General features: G+C 42.1%; 1 protein-coding gene across 1 annotated transcript in view; it reads right to left on the bottom strand.

Annotated features, from left to right (window-relative positions):
- Positions 1-3,206: 3,206 nt before the first annotated feature.
- The window catches only part of LOC136873348 (uncharacterized), a 152,774-nt gene continuing 133,051 nt past the window's right edge, over positions 3,207-22,929 (bottom strand). Inside the window, exon 4 of the mRNA XM_067146697.2 lies at positions 3,207-4,459. Within this exon, the coding sequence (XP_067002798.1) occupies positions 4,307-4,459 (153 nt within the window). The 3' untranslated portion in view covers positions 3,207-4,306. The remainder of the gene's footprint in view (positions 4,460-22,929) is intronic.

Here is a 22,929-nt window from a genome sequence, read left to right as displayed (position 1 = left end):
AAAATATCTATACCTAAGTGCTAAAATACCACCCCTAAGCATGAGTGCAGAATTCAATACAGCTGTACTCATGTATAAAATAAAACATAAATTTATACAACACAACACTACATATACTCTGAATTCTGACAACCATCCATATAGTACTAGGCATGCAAATGACTTTGCCTTATACAATGTTTGCTCTTATAAATATGGTATAAACAGCTTGAAGTTCTCTGCGATCCAGTTATTTAATAACATCCCTGTGGAGATTAAAACAGCACCAACTTTGGCAAAATTCAAAGAGTCAAGCATTATTTTTGGGAAAGGTACAGTGCTGTTTAAATCAAAATATCAGATGTCATTTAAGGCATTCTCCCAAACAATCTTGCAAACTGTCCGGAACTATTCTTGTACCTCTACAACTTTTATGTTATGTAAATGTAAATACTCTGTAATCTGTTCTTGTACCTCTGCAACTCTGTGTTATGTATATATTCTGTAAATACTCTGTAATCAATTCCTGTACATCTGCAACTTTTGTGTTATGTAATTGTAAATAATCTGAAATCTATTCTTGTACTTCAGCAACTCTTATGTAAATGAAAATACTCCATAATCCATTCTTGTACCTTTGCAACTTTCATGTTACGTAAATGTAAATACAGTCAGAAATAATTCTCTGTAATCCTCATATTGATGATGTACATATTTTATATATTGTATGTGTTTATATGTTCAACCATTTACTAATTATCTTATATACACAAACTATATTTTGATGTGTAAGTGCCCGCCAGTATGTAATGTCCTGTACAATTCCTATGTATGAGCATGCAGGCTCGTTGGAATTAATTGAAATAAATGAATGAATGAATGAATGAATGAATGAAGAATTATAAGATCTGTTCAGATCATTTCCAGGCCAGCGACTTAAAAAATCCTCGACTATACAGCCAAGGGTATGCTACATTTTTACTCTAATTGTACGTAAATATTCCTCAAAGCATCACTATCGACAACATTTTCATACTTTTCTTTCTTTAATCCATCTTCTCAGATTAAAGCCGGAATTTTATAGTTTTTCTTTCTGTTAGTAGATAGGCTTCATGTTAAGAGGAAAATTGTCCAGCTTTTAAATGTTAATTCATTGAGTCATGTGTGTAAGGAATGTGCGGATATTTTTATTGACAAGTGTCTTAATGTGATCATACAATGTTTTTTAAATGAGAAAAAAGACAAATCCAACCGTAAAAGCTCAGGCAGGAATGCTAAAGCTAAAAAAGTAAAGCAGCCCATTTCATATCTTGTTTATATGTCTAATTTCAGTCTTTGGAAAAATATTTTGTGCTTATTAACTTTGCTGTGAAAAAATCCAAAAAATATTTCACTTAACTGGTTTCTGAAATAAACGAGTGTTGCAAACATATTTTTATGGGATAATTCTTGAATTTTGAAAGTATTTTATCATAAACCCCATATTTGTGGAAATAGAAAATATTTTAATAGCTTTAGACTGCATTGCTGATACAAAAGGATGAAATCAGCAATGCCTGTTCATCATGACAAAAGATAATCAATCCTCATAAACAAACTCCACAGCACATTCTGTTTCTGTAGTAGGCCATTGTAAAATGCTGTCATAAAAGTGTTCATATTCCATCAGGTAAGGTTTTAAGGCATTTAGGTCACGTATCTTCTTGATATTGATGGGCACCTAAAACAAACAATAACAAAGAATAATATAGGGCTCAGACCAGGTACTTCCTTTTCTGAGTAAGAAATGTAACCTTCTCCTTTTACCCTTGCATTCTGAATAATATTACACGTGTGAGTTTGTTTGTCTACCACTCCTTGTTTCCTTTCAGATACAGGTTCGTCTTCTGAACTTTCAGATATATCACTACGATTATAAAAACACTGCACTGAACAAAAGAAACACTTTTTGAATCAGTTGCTCAGGAAACTACGAATATGCGATTGCAGAAACACAACAATGACAATATAAACAGCCGAACAGCTGGCTATTCTGGATTCAGAACAGCAGCGCCAACCGGCAAGGTGCGTCACATCAAATACAGTAGAGACAATACACGACACTTACGGATTTCGCCTAGCTAAAATGGGAGGCAATTCGACGGTGGTGCTCCTAGTGACGACCTGAACAAATCGCGCTAAATTCAAATATCAATGGAAATGTATATACGGAAGTGGATAAATAAATTACGTCTAGAAAGAAAGTGGTATTGAGATATTAACTTCGAAGTTGCTAAAGCAATTCTGGATAAATGAATGAAGAATTATTCAAAAGTATTTAGAGATATAATACTTTCAAGCTAAAATACTAAAACCCCTACCATAACATTTTGTCTGATGCTAGACAGTTTTTTTCTTTTTCCCAAAAATGACAGACTTGGCGCTTGACTGTTTTCTGAAATAATCGATTCAATTGAGGTTCCGCTGTACTCGCTACAGGGAAAATCCATCGAATATAGGACACTTGGTAATAAATTAAATATTCAGTCATCAATCAATCAAGGACCACTGATCTGCATTTCGGGCATTCACCCATCTGGCAGATGCGCTATCAGTTATTTACCTAGGATTTTCTTAAATAATTTCAAATAAGTTGGAAATTTATTGAACATCTTCCTTGGTAAATTATTCCAATCCCTAAATCCTTGTCCTATAAAAGAATATTTGCCCCAATTTCTCCTTGAATTCTGGCTTACTCTTCATATTATGATATTTCCTACCTTGAAAAAGCTCCACTCAAGCCTATTCTTCCACGTTGTCATTCCACGCCAACTGACCACCGACAGAGTCTCATCTCCTTACTCCCAACTCTTCCCAGCCCAAAGTTTGCAACATTTTCTTAACACTACTACTCCTTTGTCACAAATCACTCGGAACAAATCGTGCAGTTTTCCTTTGAATTTTTCCACTTCTCATATCAAGTAGCCCTAATGAGGGTCCCATACACTGGAGCCATACTCTGACTGTGGTTTTACTAGAGACTTATGTGCCCTCATCTTTACATTCTTACTACAGCCCTTAAATACCTCATGTTGAGCGATATGTAACCTTTTTAGCACTTCAAAGGAACACTCAATTTTTATTCGTTTGCAAATAATATTTCATTTGTTGTGAAGAGTTTTATTCATTTTCATTTCTTTTTGTGTTAACAGAGAAGTTTAGTTAACACAAATTTAAATTAACCCAAATTACAAACAGTTTTTTTTTCCCTCACACTCTGGTATCATTTAAGGCGAACTTTGTAACAATTGTCTTACATATTTTAGGTCAAGCTGCACAACATCGCTCAGGGGGGGAAAAAAGGAAAAAAAGCATGCCAAGAAATAGGAATAGGCTCCTCTGAAGGCAAGGAATTCTACAAAGATGTTGCGCATGTAGTACAACAAATAAACTGAAAACGTGATCCATTAAAACAACTTCTCAAGACAGGTGCTCTCATTTTCCATCTCTAGTTCTCTCTCTCTAGCTCTTCACACATTTCTAGCACAAACTCGGTTAAGACGAAAAGTTATTTGGTAGTTTTCAGTTAACCCAAATTACAAACAGGGTTTTTTTTTGTCCCTTTCGCTCTTTGGTATAATTTAAGGTGAGCTCTGTTCACTATCGTCTTACATATTCTAAGTCAAGATTCACAACATTGCTAAAAAAACTGCAAGGAATAGGAGGCAATATCGAAATAACCACCGGATGGTCTGCCTGCGAAGAAACCTCTGTACTTGCTCATTAATGTTATTCCTGCTGGCTCAAAGATACTGAACTCTAGCACACACAAGATCTGTACAGGCCTCAAACAAAATAGTAATGTCTGAGCAATATGGTTCTAAACAATGAAACAATGCAATTAGGTCAGAAATCATAAATAACACTGCCTAAATACAGTTTATAATTTGTACATCTTACAGTTAGTGAACAATAATTTTCAGAAAAACACAGTATTGCATACCAACACTTATTTTTGGTACTGCATGCAAGAGTAGAACATAGCTGTTTCTGTAAAATTTTGGTTTCTCATATTCAGTATATCACACTAGTGATTTGAATGTTATCTGGACCCATAAAATATATTAACTCTAAATAACGGGATTTTTTAAACATGATCTCACAATTTTCCAGTCCATTCAAGTTCATATGAACTAAGTTTTACTGTAGAAAGTTACACCAGTTGGGAGTTCTTGTGAAAATGTTTGTATTTGCGTACTGCGTTTGTGTTTGCTAAAGCAATATACCGTCTTCTTTCTTATTAGTGAAAAGTAACATTTATCATCTGCTCTCTCAAGAAGACTTGATATTAAAGCGGTACAACTTCTCCAAACATAGCCATACACCCAATAGTGTTTGCATTGTCCTTGATAAATTTAAACAAAACCATGTATTGTCCATACATAAGATTTTCAGCTGGAAGATTTAGATTCAGCACCCAGTCTTCCACATGGTATTTGCCCTGGAAAAAAAACATTCAGAATATTATTTATATATACAGGAAACATTCATTCATGAATGAGATATAATGATAAAACACTCGTTCTTTACTACAAGATAGTGTTTGTTGGTGATATGAAAACATTACTTCTTTATACCAAGCGCATTTTTGACACAGCAACCAAGAATGAACTTATTCTATACTCCATCCGCAGAGTCCACGAATTAGATCCGTGTACATCAATCGCACGGAGGAAGTACGAGAGTGAAGGTGATGGGCAGAGGCAAGCAGCTGAACAACTACTCACCAAATGTGGAAAGCTAAGGTAAACCAAGCCACGCCAAGTTTGCACCTCCCTCCCGTGCTGTTCCTCTCAAGGTCATGTGTCTCATAGAACCAGGCAGCCAACACCCTTCTATGTGCAGACATGGGTTTACATTCACAATTTTAGATTGAGATTCCCCACCTAATCAATACTTAATAACTTTAAATGTAAATATATATATTCACACTAAAAGTAAATAAATATTTAACTAGGGGACCTGTGCTGCTCCGCAGCATTCATTATGAATAGGTCAGATAATTTGTCTTGATATGCCTGTTATAGTCGTATTGTGTTGCCTGCCCTTTTCGATGGTTTTATGAACATCTAATAAGAAACATCTTATGGTCAGAATTCATCAATTCTGACGTCGTCATGTTGTCTGTTTGGTAAAACTCCAAACATAGCCACACACCCAACAGTATGCGCGTTGTCCTTCATAAATTTGAACAAAACCATGTATTGTCCGTACAGAAGATTTTCAGCTGGAAGATTGAGATTCAGAACCCAGTCTTCCACATTGTATTTATTCTGGAAAAAAAGCATTCAGAAATATATATATATATATATATATATATATATATATATATATATATATATATATATATATATATATATATATATGCAGGAAACATCCATTCATGAATGAGATATAACGATATTCGCCAAAGATGTAAAGCTTGGTATTGTGTCGTAAAAGGCAATGGTATTTTTAATCACAGTATTATATAGAACGGCTGCATTGTGAGTTCATAGGTTAGTTTCGAAGGAGCATATTTTTTTGCGAGGCGGAGAACTTTTTTCAGGTACAGGGTCTTCATTCTTTCTAAAGCAGCTATGGTCTCTTTCGATAGGTGTTTCCAGATAATGTCTAAGGCGTATGTCATGATGGGGCCTGTTTTTACGTAGACTTTTCTCTCAGCAGCATGTAAGTTATTAGGAACGCTCTGCCATCTGTTGAATATATTTGGAAGCTGTGAAAGGTTAGAGAATCAAAGAGTATCTAGCAGAGAATGGTATTCTTCTATGATCAGAGGAAGTGTATACTCTCTGGCTTGACAGGTAGAAAATCAAACATGGCTGCATCCAATGACATTACTAAGGATAAAAGTCATAAACCAGAATATTAATGAAAGTGTTAGTTGCTGTTATGAGCTCCCTAATCGTATTCACTACGTTGATGTTTGATCTTACCTTCTGCCTACTTCGCCGGCTTGCTGCTGTCTATATGGCAACTCAACTCATCTTGCACCGTCTGCTCACACGGCCCACCTGTGACTGTTTGCTGCCTCTACTTCCTGGCCTCCATTCTACTACGTCACGATGTTCTCGGCTCCACTTCTCTTGGGCTATATAAGTCGCCACTGCCCTGTTACCGGAGACGGGGACATTGTGGAGAAGGACGAGTTCGACAGCCGTAGTGGAAGGACGTGTTCCTCCCGCTCGCTCTCTCTCTCCTTGCCAGGCGCTCTGTACTTTCCCAGTACTAGTCAGGCAGCTGTACTTGTTAGTACATCTTCGAAAGAGCATTGTCTGAGCTGTAGCACTTTTCAGTGCTCGCTCTTTCTTCTGTTTCAGGATTTTTTACAGGAGGACCAGGATGGAGAAGCCGACCCTACCAGTGAGACTGGTCGACTACGACTACGAGGGAGCCGTCGACAAGCTACTAGACGCGATCGACACGATGGATCCCCCCAGCTATGAACGCCCGGGGCTAGTGGTGTTCAACCGGCTGGGGGAGGACGACCACCAGGGGACGCTCCACGTATTCGACAACCTGAATGCGACTGCGGAGTTCATCGGAGAGCCACTCCTGCCGATCATCGGCATTATGATTGCTACCTGGGCGATCATCATTCGCCCTAACGACGCAGCCAGCTTCAGGGTCTACGAGGAGCGCGCGTCCCAGCAGTTCCAGGTTGCCCGGCTACCAGGACTCAGGGAGCACCTGGACGTCTCGGGCTACCAGGAGGCAGCCACGCAGACGGAGCCAATGACCGAGGACGACGGCGGCGCTCCCGAGCACCGCGACGACGCGACCCCAGTTGGAAAGCTGTACTCTACGAAGTACACGCAGACCAACAAGGCCGCCAACCAGGATCGTCGCCCACCTACCAAGGCGAAGTGGTCGCAGACGCAGGCCTACCAGGAGGGGCCTGTAACCCGAGCGCAAACCAGGAGAGCGCCCGTGATGGTGGATGGCAGCACGGCAGTGGACAAGGACGCCCCTTGGCGTGCTGAGGCCGCCGTCCAAGCCCTGCCAGCCAGCATGTCGTTCGAGATGCAGACCTCGATGTGCACCCCACAGGACAGGGAACGCAGTCGAGTATTAGCATCGACCGACGCCGCCGCCACCCAGGAGGAAGAAGCAGATGGCAACACAGCGGAACCACCAGTCACCCCGGGGTTACCAGGTCGGGAGGAGGGCCACCAGGACGAGGCCTCCCCCCCAGCCGAGAAGCAGCCCGGGGGAAGAAGAAGAAGAAGAAGAAGACGCCGCACCAGGAACCAGAAGGCGACGCTGGCTCATCAGGAGAGGACCGCCCAGCCGCAACCCAAGACTGCTCCCAGGACAGCAGTCAACCGAGGAGCCAATCAGGAGAGGACCTCAGCGGGTAGCGGCAGTCAGGTGAGAGTACAACGTCCCCCTCAGCAGCTCTTGCAGTGTTTCCGCTGTCTGAGGTGGGGCCACCGCCAAGTTAGCTGTGGACTCCAAGTGAAGTGCAACCGCTGTGGTGGTGATCACCACTACACGGCCTGCGCAACACTTAAGGAGGCGCCGGTGTGCGCCAATTGCGCGGGGGGCCACCCGGCCTCCCACCGCAGTTGCCCAGTCTACAGGGCCATGGCGCGGGCAGAGAGGAAGGAGCCCCGGCGCCATGACCCACCCCATTCCAGGAGGCCCCCGCCTCGGCGGGCTTGGCCTCATTCTCCGGGATCGGAGACTGGGTACGAGGTACCCCAAGGAGGTGGAGCCGTGCGACAGGCCCTAGTGGTACTTGACGCATGGCTCCGCAGCCTGCAAGGACCGCGCTAGTCCCAGCAGTGCCCAGACGGACTGATCCCCAGGCGATGGAATGGCGAGGAATGGGTTTATGTTTTGTGCATGTTACCTGTTCCTAACCAACACAACCTCTGGTCTTTTTCCAGCCCACATCCTTGCATGTGCTATCAAAAGATGTCAGGTTTTACATGTAGGCTCTTTCTTCTTTCTGCCTATGTGGTTTTTCCCTGACCCTTCAATACCATACCTTAACACTATCCAAACAATACAAACTTTGCCGTGGTAGCGAGTCTGACTCGGAAACCGGCAGATACTCCTTGTATCACTTCCCACTCCTCCCTGCTATCTCTTTCTTCTTCTTAGAAATAATAGCATGTCGGAGGCCATGTAGATTGAGTCGTTGGTCACGCGGGGGGAGCGGGCTTCGGGGGCACCCCCGAAAAAAAAAAAAGTTACCGGAGACGAGGACGAGCTTGACTGCGAAAGTGAAAGGACATACGTGCCTCTTGCTCCGCTGTCCCTCTCCTCTCACAGAGATCTTCTAGAGGATACACTACCTGCCCCAACCAGTTACCGCTTCTCGGTACCTAGGGTTAGATACGGAACTCTGTGGTCAAGGGACCTGCTTAACAACGGATCATCCTGCGCCCACTAGCTCGCTCTAGATGTCCCTACACATACACACACGGGACCAGGCTCGCAATTCCAGAAAGAGCCATACTGCGCTTAGGAAAGAGCAATTTGTTGGCAAGCTTGGAACCATACAGACAAACGTCGACGATCTTTAAGTACTGACGGCGAGTGAGGGGATGTCGTTATCACGGCACCCCATCCACTCCAAGGCCGTCAACTCATCAGCGGAGGGCAAAGTGCAGTTCTCACTCCGCCACACACCCGCCCCCCCCCCATCAGCAATATATTAATTGATAATGTATTGAATACGTCACTAGGGTCACTTGCAACAGGCGCGCATAGCTTGTCGCTACCGGCCCTCGTTCCGGTCAATGACCCGGCTGAGCGGGAGCTGGGGATGACTCACCGCCTCGCGTGCTCCGAGAGCGGGGAACAAAATGCGCTGGAGGAGCTGCAAGCAGACTTCAGCCCTGACTCGCAGCAAGTAAACCTGATGCAAGACATCTCCAATAACCACCCTGTCAGTACCCGCCGGTTCGCACATACTGGTGCAGCCGCTCCCCACTCGGCCAGCCAGCCACAAAGCTAACCCCCGAAATAAGAGCAGGAGACGCCTGGAGAACGAGCTGGAGTGCGTGACGATGTGTGAGGGCAACCGGGAACTGGGGCTAGGCCCCGAAGTGCCGGAACCCGAGCACGGGAAGGAACAGTCGCATGGCTCCGCTGAGCGCACAAGGGAAGTAGGAGAGAGAGGGGAAACGGACTCTGCGGATGGCACCAATAAAGTCCTACCGCCCCCCCCCCCAGGCAAGCCGGCGAATCGTGCTCTGACTCAGATGAGGCGAAACTGGTGATTGACGAATTAAATATATCCCAGAACGCCGACTCTGAAGGCTCGGAGGGAGAGGAGCTGTGTGAGCACAGCCGGGAAATCAGGGAGGCAAAGAGGGGGAGAAAGAGAAAATGAGAGGGGGAAAAGGAAAGACCTCAAGCCTCTGAACCGCAAAGCCCAGCAAGGCGGGGGCCGAAACCCGAGTACCCAAGCCGAAAGCTCCACAGACACTACAATCGACACAATTATGCCACCACCAACATCACTAAACAAAAATACGAGGCAGACACATCAGAAACTACCTCAACCAACACAATCAACTAAACCAGTCACATATAAGGGGTCGACACCAACAACATCAAACGGATACAATTGGAGCTTCTCAAAAAGCTGACTCATGAGCAGAGAAATTGTTATCTCTCCAAGCCGAGAATAAACGCGCATACAAGCCCAGGGTATCAACGCTCTTACAGTGCATCGGATGTGAACAGGAAACAGGCCAGCCAAAGGCTGTCTCTTCCTAGTTGCCGTGGCGGACACCCCAGGAGCAGACAACCTGCGGAGAATGCGGATGCTAGCGAATATGCTGGTGACAGTCGAGCCGTACCGCCCCCCAGCCACTGGCCCCCAATGTGGAGTGTGTTAGAGCCATAGGCATCCAGGAGTGACCTGCCGGCTGGATCCCAGATGCCGCAGATGCGCCGCCTCCCACTTGTCTCGCGACTGCCTCCACGGAAGCGACCCCGCGTACTCTAAGTGCGCTAACTGCGGGGGGGAAACACACAGCTAAGTTTAGAGAATGTCCCGGCCACAGGGACTACGAAGCCGCCTATCAAGGCAAAGGGCAAAAGGGTAATAAGCGTGGTGACCCTAAAGTCCAAGCAGGCCCATCAGGCACAGGCGGTTCACGCAAGCAGAAAACAGGTCCCTCGGGTAAAAAGGACTCTTCAGGTCCTGCAGGCCCTTCAGGCACAAAGGGCCAAAAACAAGGCCAATCATGCAAGCTAGACCCATCAGGTGGAGGCAAATTTAACTTGCAACCACCAAGAACGGAGGGTACACACAACCCTGGGCCCTCAGCCCAAGCATCCCCACCACCAAGGAAAGCCTCCATAAACAACAGAAAGAAGAAGGCCCTACCCCCTATAACTATCTCAAGGCAGGTTAAGCCCACGCACGCTGCCCCAGGCCAGCTCCACCCCACACAGGGGACCTGCCGCCAGTAAACCAGCATCTGAGGCCCCCTCCCCTGACGCCCGTGCCCAGCACAACAACAGTCTCACGCATCGCACCACCTACACCTGAAACACCAATACAGCAATGCAACAGCCAGAAGGGAACATGGCAGGAAGGGTGTTCAAGGAAAAGATAGACAAAATTCTGAAAAACGTCTTCCCGAACTTGAACTTAACCGCGATCATAACCACTGGAGTTATGATAGCCAAAATGCTGGCCGCGACCCTATCACTCCCATGTCTAGGGGACTTGGCAAACGCTATCTCCGAACTCCTAACCCTAGATGGCTGAACAACTCAATGAGGATAATAATAATAATAACAATAACACCAACAACACGCAAGGGCTTCAAGTTCTAATATGGAACTGCTAGGGTGTCGGGTCAAGAAAATACGAACTCGAAGCCTTCCTAACCGCGAACACCATACATGTAACACTCCTAACAGAAATGTTCCTCCCACCGGGGAGGAAGTTCGCCATAAGAGGCTACAAATTACACAGAAGCGACAAGGCCAATAGAGTCGGAGGGGTGGCAGTTCTGGTAAGGAAGGCATTAAACATATGGAACTAGACCTACCAGAGCTGGTCGAGCTGGAGGCATGCGGAATTGCCATGCCAGTGCGAGGAACACTCATCAATGTCATATCGGCATACACCAGATCGAAAAGCCTTAACACACAAGACATAGAAACGGTACTAAGGTTAAATCGAAACACGATCCTAGGAGGAGACCTAAATTCAAAACACGCCAGCTGGGGCTGCATCAGAAGGCACAAGGCTGTACAACCACATGCTATCCCAGGACTATGTGGTAACAGCCCCCAGCGAACCCACGTTCCTAGCGCCAAACGATCAGGTCTCCGATATGCTAGACATAGCCCTACTGCAACATATTCCTCAAAGAGACAGCATAACAGTCATAAACGACCTCGGATCGAGGCACCAACCAGTGATATTTACACTGGATGCGAACCCAGAGGAATATGAGAATAACCCCAAGCGCCGACTCAACTATAAAGCAGCCAAATGGGGTAAATTTGAAAGAAAACTCGATTCACACCTACAGAGGACTGAGGACATACAAATACGAAACCCAGCCACAACAACGAGCATCCCGGTACACAAACCTAAACAACACACTAACATCGAAATACCAGCCCACATTAAAGACCTAATACGCAAGCGCAACTGGGCCCGATACCACCACGATGAAGACCGGATAAGTAAAAATGAACTCGGAACAGAAATCGAAACCGAACTAATGGAATACAGGTCGCGGATCTGAAATAACAAACTGAGTACGTTCGACACAAATACCAGACGGGTGTGGAACTTAGCGAGATATTTCACGTGAGAACCACACATGATCCCAATAATTAAGGGACCAGTATACGAAAACCAAGATAAATCCGAGGTGATAGCTGACTCACTGGAAGCGGCCTTTACGCCCAATGAAGAACCGTCAGATCCCGCCTTCACTAGACAAACAGAGGCCAAGGTAGCGGAATTCTTATCAAACGCACCCAAGCCCGAGGTTAAGAAGACTAATATCCACGAAATTAAGTGGATAATAGATCACCGCAGCCCGAAGAAGGCACTCGGCCCAGATGAGATTCAGAACATAATACTCAAGAAGCTAACTCCGAAAGCCCTAGCACTACTCACTAAAATATACAATGCAATGTTTCAATTGCAGTATTACCCGGAACAGTGGAAAAAGGCAAGAATCCTTGTATTTGGTAAACCAGGCAAAGACAAATCTGACCCTAATAATTACAGGCCCATCAGCCTCCTGGACGCCCTCAGCAAAGCATTGGAGAAAATACTGCTGAAAAGGCTAATAGCACATATCAAGGAAAAAGGAATCATATGAAATGAACCATTTGGTTTTAGGAACAGCCACTCCGCCCTGCAACTGCTTACCCGGGTCATAGAACAAGCGACCATCGGACTAAACAAGCGGAGGGACACAGGCATGGTATCCCTTGATATTCAGAAAGCATTCGATAAAGTCTGGCACGAAGGCCTATTAGCGAAAGTAATAGACCTCGAATTCCACCCCGGCTACATAAGATTAAATCATACCTGGAAGGCCGAGAGTTCCAAGTAGATGTGCACAACACACTGTCAAGCACGCGACCGATTAGGGCGGGCGTAGCCCAGGGGTCACTAATGGGCCCAATCCTGTGTATCCTATTTACGAATGACATGCCGACAGCGGAACACTCTACCACGCACCTCTACGTGGATGACACTGCTATCACAGTACAACACCCTCAGCTAGCATGCACCCGAAAGAGACTACAAGTAGCACTGCGAACCCTCGAGCCCTGGCTCACCAAATGGCGTATCAAGGTCAACGTTGACAAATGCCAAGCTGTGTTGTTCACTAGGAAGAACAGACGCACACATAGGCTAGCCAATATCAAACCGCTCAAACTATTTAATCAAGATATAGCATGGCACGACAAGGTCAAATATCTAGGAGTAGTCCTAATAGAAAACTAACCATGCTACATCACATTAAAGACATCCAGTGGAAAACACACGCACGACTGTCACAGCTCTATCCTATACTGAATAAAAGATCCAGTATTAACAAGAGAGTAGCAATCAACATGTACAAGGCCCTAATTAGGCCAATAATAACGTACGCAGCCCCTGCCTGGGACTACATTGCTATGACAAACCTGGATAAGCTGGAACCAATACAAAACAAATGCATTCGAGCAGCAGCTAGACTCCTGTATGACACACCAATACGCCACCTACGCGGAATTGCTAAAGTCAGCTCAATAAGAGACATACGAAAACAAACACTCCGAATGTACATGAAGTCATGGGGCAACAAGATCAACCCACTAGTCAGTGGAATAGGACGCTACGACGTCGATCTATACACCAAATACCCCACGCCGAAGAACATTCTGTTCAGCTACAGGGTTAGGAGTCCGGGGGTCCAAAAACGCCCCCCTCCTAAGCTGACACCAACTCACTACAACGCTTCACTTAATATACGCACACACACCGCACTGCAAACATCTGTATATATGTACATGTCTACTTACCTATACCCTTGTCCTAGATTATGTTATGTTATGTTATGTTGTGTTGTGTTGTGTTATGTTATTAAACAATTAAAAATAGGAAAGAGTTTCCACCAATCAATACTTGTTTTTTATTGCTTATATTAAGCTACAGGACCGGTTTCGACCCCATATACAAGGTCATCTTCAGCTGAACCATGAATACATATTCATATGATGAAGCCTTGATCAAATTGCATTGTCAAAGGAATGTTATATGATGTGCATTTAGTCACATACAAATGGGGCATGTCTTATCGTGAATTGGCATATATGTCAGTATGTACAATATTGCAACTGTATGTCTAAAATATTATGTTGAGGTCCTAAAATTAGTGTATAAAACATATCTTCACTTAAACTAACTTATATATATATATATATATATATGTACAGGATAAAATACAATATATATAAAAAACATTTCGTGCACATGAACATTCGTATCTTGCTTGTTGGTCAATTCATCAGCTCTCGTATTTAAGTCCCATTTACATTTGTACACTCAGCTGCTGTTCTTGGAGTTTAAAAGATATGGTTGTAAAATTGCATGAGTAAAAGATTAGTCTTCATGTGGGATGAAACACTTTCCAATTTAAAAAAAAGGTTGCCAGATGTATGGATAAAATTCGGCTAAAATATGTTCAGCTCTGCTATGTATGTTGCCTTATGTTAGAATCAAATCTTGTTGTCCTGTGGCGTCCGTAAAATTGGGTTCAAATTAATGACTCCTTTCCCATTTGTAGCTGTGCAATGGTGTTATGTTTATCTGTGGAAGATAAGATTGAGCTATGAGAGATATTATGTTGGAGGAATGTCTAAAGGTTATGTGTGTACATTTGAATATGTACTTACTATTGTTGGTGTAGCCGAGTTGCGTTTGACGTGCGAGCTTGTAGTGTACTACTTCGTGTTCTTCTTGGGCTCATACTAGCTGCTGTGAGGGGAAGGGAAGGAGGGGTAGGGAGAGTTGTTGTTGTTGTGGGGGTAGGGGTGGAGCTGGGTGTGTTGTTTGATGTTTTTCTGTTACGTGTCGCGTTCTGTTTGTCAATTAACTTAAGGTAAGAGTTTTTTAGAGCTGGGATAACTGTATTGAAGATTATGTTAGTTTTTTCTGTGATTTCATTTATGTTGTAATTTGGATTGGTGTACTGATCTAGAGTAATGTAAAATTCTTCTGTTATGTTGAGCAGGGGGCCTTTGGGGTTTATGTTTAGGATTTGCATATCGTTATCGATGTTTGTAAAACTGTGTTTATAGTCTGCGACATGTTGTCCTATTGAGGAAAAATGATTGTGTTTTACCGCATCTATGTGTTCGTTATATCGGGTTAGGAAGTTTCTACCGGTGCGTCCGACATAGCTTGTCTCGCAATTATTACATTTGATACGGTATACCCCTGAGTGGTTGTATTTGTTGTTGCTATTGATTGTTCTGACGTTGTGTATGATGTTGGTACTATTGTGTGTAGTTCTGAAAGCTATTCTTAGGTTATGTTTTTTAAAAATGCTGGTTATGGGGTATATGTGTGCATTATTGAAGGTGAATAATGCGTAATCTTTCTTGGATTCGTCTACTTTTGTTAGTTTGGTTTTGGGTTGGGATTTTATTTTGTGAATGATTTTGTTAACCATTTCTTTCTTGTATCCATTGTTCTTAGCTATGTCATGAATTAGTTGTAAATCTTTGTTTAGATCTTCTTTTGTTAACGGTATATTGAATGCTCTGTGTATCATGCCTTTGTTGGCTGCTCTTTTGTGTGTATTGGGGTGAACGGAATCCATTTTAATTGTATTTGAGGTTTGCGTGGGTTTTCTGTATATTCTGTAAGAAAGGTGGTCATCATGTCTAGTTGTCGTTATGTCCAGGTAATTCAGATTGTGATTGCTTTCGGTTTCCATGGTAAATTTTATATGGGAATCTATTGTGTTGAGTTTATCTAATATATCAGTTTCTTCTACTGATCCGGAGTGTACTTAATCTTTTCCTTTTCCTATGCATTGTTTTTCATGTTTTAATCGGCTGACGATGACCTGGACTAGGGTCGAAACCGGTACGATTTCTACTTATTATTAAATGGGAATGTAATTTACTACATTTCTTATTCTTTTGTATTGAATATGTTGAATCTGTTTATCAATTATTTCAATTTTAACTATATACATACATACATCATTATCATATATACATTTATACTTTTTCTTGGTAGAGTGCGGGCCGCTCTTCCGCTCTCATGTCCTGTAAAACAAGTAAACAATGAAATAGTTAAATGATAGCTGCAGGAGTGAGTTTTCTGTCCACTCCCTTGTTACTGGCGGGAGGCGGGGGTGAATTGGATCGTCTCTTATTACGGCTGTGTTGCGTTCGTCATGGTGTGTTTCTTCAATCAAACCTCCCTCGCTTGATTCCCTGTAATGGCTAGATCTATAACATAACATAACATAACATAACATAACATAACATAACATAACATAACATAACATAACATAACATAACATAACATAACATAACATAACATAACATAACATAACATAACATAACATAACATAACATAACATAACATAACATAACATAACATAACATAACATAACATAACATAACATAACATAACATAACATAACATCGTAATCTTGCCAGCTCCCGGTGTTCAGTTGCTTCAATGGATCTACTCGTCTTCAACTCCTGCACGATTATGGATCTTCGTATGTGTTCGATTGTGATGTGACTTTGAGCCTGACAGTGTTTTAAAACTGGTTCATTTAACCGTTCTCTGCTATTCGTAAACATTGTGGGACTTTGCCTAGCGCTGCGTGTGCCATGCTGCCGCTCAGAGAATTGCGCATTGTTTTCTTTTGAGTGACTTGCATTTTACTTCTTCTGAGTTTTACAGTGTCTACCCCCGTTCATTTATATCGCCTCTTCTACTGATCCGGAGTGTACTTAATATTTTCATATGCATTGTTTTTCATGTTTTAATCGGCTGACGATGACCTGGACTAGGGTCGAAACCGGTACCATTTCTACTTATTATTAAATGGGAATGTAATTTACTACATTTCTTATTCTTTTGTATTGAATAGGTTGAATCTATTTATCAATTATTTCCATTTTAACTGTGATATTCTTCAATACGGAACAATGAAATTTTTAACTTTATATGTACATTAGTTGCAGAGACAAGTGTGTGCCACCAACACTGCAAAGAAAGGACGACATCAGGCGAGAAAAAAGAAGCCCCTTACCCTAAGTAAGGCTTGGCTCTACACTGACTGAGCAAATGTCATGGGATAGCGGAGTACTGATGCGCAGGTGTGTTGTCTGCACACCACACGCCCCTTGTGCCAGCGGCAGTTGCATAGGAGACCTTGTGAGCAGTGGCTGTGCATGTGACAGATGTAACATGGAACGTCGTCGTGAGCTGACACCATTCGAACGGGGTATGGTGGTCGGTGCCCGACGGATAGGAAGTGCGATTTCGGAAGTGGTGCGGGAATTCGGCTTCACACGATCTACCATGTCCAGGGTGTATCGTGAATGGTTGAATGCGGGTGCAACCGTCCACAACAGACGAACGACCGGCCGTCCAGCCACCCTCGATGACCGTGACCGGCGACATCAGAGATGGATTGTCAATAGTGACAGACGAGCAACCGTGCAACAAATCACAGCTCAATTCAACACAGGCCGTGCTAGACACGTCTCCCAGTGGACAATCCGTAGGAACATGGATTCTATGGGGTATGGGAGCCGGCGCCGCACACGGGTGCCACTGTTAACCCAACGTCATCGGGCACGACGACGCGCATTTGTCGCCAGTCACCAGCGATGGACACTGGAACAATGGCGTAATGTGATATGGTCGGACGAATCACGATTTCAACTGAACCATGCCGATGGCAGGCACCGTGTATGGCTCAGACCACATGAAGCGATGGATCCTGCTTGCCTCGAAGGTGTGTTCCAGAGCGCTGGTGTCTCTGTTATGGTCTGAGGTGCATTTTCCTGGTATGGAATGGGCCCCCTAGTTGTTCTGGAAGAGACGTTGAATGGTACGCGGTATGTTGAGCTGCTCGGAGAGCATCTCCACCCATTTTTGGCCTTCCAGCGCCCAGACGGATCTGCGGTGTTTCAAGATGATAACGCGTCACCACATCACCCGGGAATGGTTTCAGGAACATGCAGCAGAGGTCCAACGACTGCCATGGCCACCCAGGAGCCCCGATATGAACCCTATCGAGCATATCTGGGATATCCTGGAATGCAGGCTCCGTGCCATGGATCCTGCACCCATAAACAGACCAGCATTGGCGGCCGCTCTGCAAACAATTTGGTGTCAGCTGCGTCCCGAGGACTACCAGTGACTTGTCGACTCACTTTCATGGCGTCTCACTGCAGTTCGCAGGGCCAAAGGAGGCCCTTCACGCTATTAGGTGACTATCCCATGCTAAGTCAGTGTACTCCCCTTCTCCTTAAAGGAGACTTGGCACCAGGGACCGCTGGCTGCTGGACCAAGGGACCAACCTGTGGTCCAAAGCCCAGACGTCAGCGGACCCAAGCCGCACCAGCCAGTGACAAGAAAGACTGATTCCCCATAATAATTGACAAATGTTAGAAAAATGGTTATGATTGCATGACAGATACTCCTAACTAACACAACCTCTGAACTTTCCAGCCCACATCCTTGCATGTGCTATCAAAAGATGTCAGGTTTTACATGTAGGCTCTTTCTCTTTTCTGCCTATGTGGTTTTTCCCTGACCCTTCAATACCACACCTTAACACCATCCTACCAATACAAACTCGCCTGGTAACGTGTCTAACATGGAAACAGGCAGATACTCCTTGTATCATTTCCCACTCTTCCCAGCTATCTCTTTCTACTTAGACTAATAGCATGTCGGAGGCAATGTAGATTGAGTCGATTGCCACGGCGGGGGAGCGGGTTATGGGGGCCCCCCGTAAGAAAGAAAGATACTGGAAGTCAGGCATTCTGTGTTAACTCGAGCGGAGGGAGCAGAAACTGTTACGCATGGCTGGTCCATTGCGATTTTAAAATTTTTCCATCTTCAATGTGACTTTGTTATCTTCACTATGCTGGGTGAGCAGAACTTTATTATGTTTCTCTAGATCCTCTGGATCTTCTCTCACTTTACTCCTCGGGCCTTATTTGTATTTCAAACTCAGCCCTTTGTAGGGCAGTTCTCACTACGTATATCATGAACTTTTATCGTCAGTGCGTAGTTACTAAATTTTGCGTCTCTGCCACAAGGACTCATAGCTTGGGCGAACGTTTTAATATTGAATCAAGTGAAAGACTAATACGGAACTGCACCATCCTGAGGGGTAGTTTCATCCTTGCACCATATTGGACGATCATTTTTAATATGAACATTAACTTGGGTAACGATTGCTCCGGCTATTTTCCCCTCAATCTCCCATCACTCTAATAGTTCATTTAATGGATGAATGCATAATAAATTTGATGCAAAGTGTCGTTGGCTAAGTTCGCTTTAAATATTCATCAAATACGCAATTATCGCCTCATAAAATTCTAGCGAGATCGTAACTTAGAATTCTCCCATCAGAATATATGATGTGGTAATCCTTACTTTGCCTCGTGACACCTCTCAGGGATAATTAAATTACTTTTTCGAAAAATACTATATTAACGTGAGGTCAACTGAAGCACCACATTTCCATATCAACAAATTATTCTCGGTACCATTCATCATCCAAAATCATTATTATGTTTTCCAAGTCCAGTCATCCGAATATAAGTGAAAAAAATAAAAATAAAATATTTTTAATAGATTAATTCAAAAATTACCTAAATCTTAATAATATCAGCCTATCTCCTAAAATAATAACCTATAAATTAGAAAATCTATATTTTATTTCTTGATTCCGGAATCACAAAGGAAAATAATATTTATCATTATCAATTATCTTCTTCTTCTTCTATAATAAAGAAATCTTTTGGTTGAAAAATAAGTCTGAGTCCCTAATCCTAATTAAATTTCTTAATAACATTATTTAGTTTAAGTCCAACAGTTCTTGTTACTTTTATACATAATCAACTGGTAATTAAAAAATTAATAAAGAAAAATGATTTGGAAAAAAATGCTTATTTTCGTCATTATCATTTCAACATTATTTCATTATTCACTCTTTTCGGCGTCTTAACGTTAGTAATCACAAGTAAGTTCCAAATTATTTTGGCCCAAAAATGGCTATTTCAAATATATTTTGTTCTTAAATTGAAAAATATTGGTCTCCTCGAAAGTATCATTAGATTAAAATATTCAAATAACATCTTAAATAAATGTAGGTATCGTTCAAAGTTTAATTATCATTGTATTTCTAATAGAAATTGTACCAAACATGTTTTAGGGTTTAGCATTAATTAATCAGGTATCACTGATTCCGTAGGAATGCATTTGGTTAACTCTTATATGTAATTGCGGTAAAGATTTTAAATTATGGGATTATTATTTGAATCAAATTCATTCTTGACAACAAACTTCCAGTAATATTTAGTACAACGTTGGTATAAATTAACTATGAAGACGACAAGTTTCCCTTCATTTATTTCCTATTTGGATATTTCTTCCGAAGACAGTGTATGGTAACCTAAATATACGAAATATGCGGTGTATTACATCGTACGCGTGTACCATTAACCCTATATACCACTCATAACCATTTTATTATTCTGCCGCAAATGGTAATCATCACCATCGGCCCATATTACGTCGTATTTACCGCCAAAATTACTCATAAATATATCTATCTCTCTGTCTACTACGATTAATTACCATCATATCATATAATTCAATCTCATAAACATATCACGACGAATAATTATTCACATTTGCACATAAACATGCCATTCAAATCATAAATTCTCTCTGTAAACATATATCATCACCAACATGACGGCAAATCATTCCAACATCACATTACTTTACTACAATGGTACTCTTTTGGGTTAAAATTCATATATCATACGCGTAAACACGCTAGCTTAAAAATGAAATGCATATATAAATCAAATAAGTTAATATCTACTCACATTTCATTGCGTCGTATCGGTAAACACATTCAGGTTATTCGTAAACCAACTATCTTCTTCAAGAATATATTTAAGGTTACGTCACTTTAAATACGAAGTTTTTATCCCTTACTGGTTAGAAATTACATTCCAAAACTCTCCTGGTTTAGTTTTACGCATTCCTATATTATGGCATAGATTGTAGAATCTGGAAGAAGTACCTATTCCCCTGTTAGTAATAATAGCTCAACATGGACAATTTCATTTCGAAGATAACCACGTCTGTGATTTTATCACGAAGAACTAGGTTAAACAACGTACCAAATATATACTATAATATCATTACAAATTTACTACATATCAATTTCGAGAAAATAAAATATCTCTTTGGAACTTATCTTGTGATCACTGACGTTAGATGGTCGGCTTCGGACTGGATGTTGTCATCTAGGGATTGCGTCGAACAGCTTCATCCTCTGCTACGTCACCATCAGGTTGTGACTCGGGACTCGGAATAGCAGTTACAGCTGGGCGGTATCCGTCAGACAGCCGGCTCCATATCCAGTTTAGCCTTGCATCATGATGTTGCAGTCAATCATAACAGAAAGAAACATTTCCAAACCATGAATTAGTTTCATATCCATGCTCTCAGGAATAAATATCAGGCTTGTAATTAATGTCAGGTTTTTAAAACAATACTTCAATATTAATCTTTAGTAGATATTTGACAGTTAAATTATTGCAAGTTATTTCTGTAAATATTCTCTTTTCTGTTCGGCTCATCAATTTATACTTCGTAATATTTAACTTGGTTGCTTGTACGGACTTGAATATCCACTTCGACTACTGTTAGGGTATTTCCTAACTCTCTTCACGATATTCCTTTGTGAATGTCTGTTTTCCAATTTATTCTCTCACTTCGCGAGTTCTCCACTCGGTAACTTGTATAATATCTCCTTTCTATTCACACGAAGACTGGCTATATTTCTTGAGGATAAATTTATTTCGATTTTACGTTGCGGATTTTTTTTATTGTTCAGCTTCTTGATCTTGTTTTAACAATATTGAAAAACCTTCTATTATTTTATCACGGCCGCATGGATCCTTGACAATTTTCCGTCTCGGTCCGTGATCTAGGCATCTTTAATTCATCAAATAAATATCTTTGCCGTCACGTGCACGGCCTTCTTGAATATATACACGCTCGTAAAATGTATACACTTCGAAATCACGGCCTAATTTACTTAATATATGCATTCCTTTGTGACGTATGGCCCAATTACGTAATATTCGCGATCATTACCGTGCATGGCAAATTTATAACTTCGTATGACGACCTTCATTCCGACATTAGGACGATGAAAACGGTACATTTATCCTCCTGCCATAGATAAATAAATATGCTGCTCGCAGTATATTTATTTCAATTTTTGTTATTCTAAACTGATGTAGCTTTTCATCGGCCTGACTTCGCCCATTTATATCATGTGTTTCAGATTTTAGTTAGTACTCAATTCTTGATCTTCTTTATAATATGGTTTCATGTTTGATGCATTGTATACGTTTTGATATGTCCCATCCAGACTTTCTATCATATAGGCGTTGTTTCCATAAACCTTCTTTACCACATATGGACCATCATATAAATGAACGAATTTGGCGAATATTCTTTCTGAAACGTTAGAGATTGGTACTTTCTTTATCATTACCAAGTCATCAACCCGGAATGGTGGGTGGAATTTCTTATTTCGGACTCTTCTTCGGCGTTTGTTTGCCTGTTCTTCTAATTTGGCACTTACTATTTGATTAATCTCTTCGCAAGTGGGTTTTGGTTCTTCATCTTTTCCTATAATCTCATCCCATGGTCGAGCTGGTCGTTCGTTCAAATGTACGAGTCTCGGTATCTGGCTCGTTGATTCATGGACAGTGTCGTTCATACATGCCTCGATTATTTTTATCACTTCAATCCATTTCCAATGACTTTGGGAGCAATATATCCTACAATATTTAGAAATTTCTCGCATGCATCGCTCCACTGGATTGGCTGACGGGTGTCTTACTGAACAATAGACATGTTTAATTCCTAAAATTTGCATCGCATCCTGGAATTCTCCCGACGTAAACTGTGTTCCTCTATCAGTTAAGATTCTTTTCGGTTTTCCCATCTGAGGTATAACGTTTTTGTTTATAACTCTCAATATTTGTTTTGTTGTTGCTCTCTGTATAGGCTGTAGGACTGTGAATTTTGAAAAAATGTCCATTGTGACAACTATGTACTTATTTCCTTTAACAGCTGTTGGTAACCTTCCATATAAATCTGTTGCAAAG

Source organism: Anabrus simplex, chromosome 1, assembly GCF_040414725.1.
Source record: "Anabrus simplex isolate iqAnaSimp1 chromosome 1, ASM4041472v1, whole genome shotgun sequence".
Taxonomy (NCBI): Eukaryota; Metazoa; Arthropoda; class Insecta; order Orthoptera; family Tettigoniidae; genus Anabrus; species Anabrus simplex.
The sequence above is the reverse complement of the archived record's forward strand: the minus strand, read 5'-3'. Positions and strand labels throughout refer to the sequence as shown.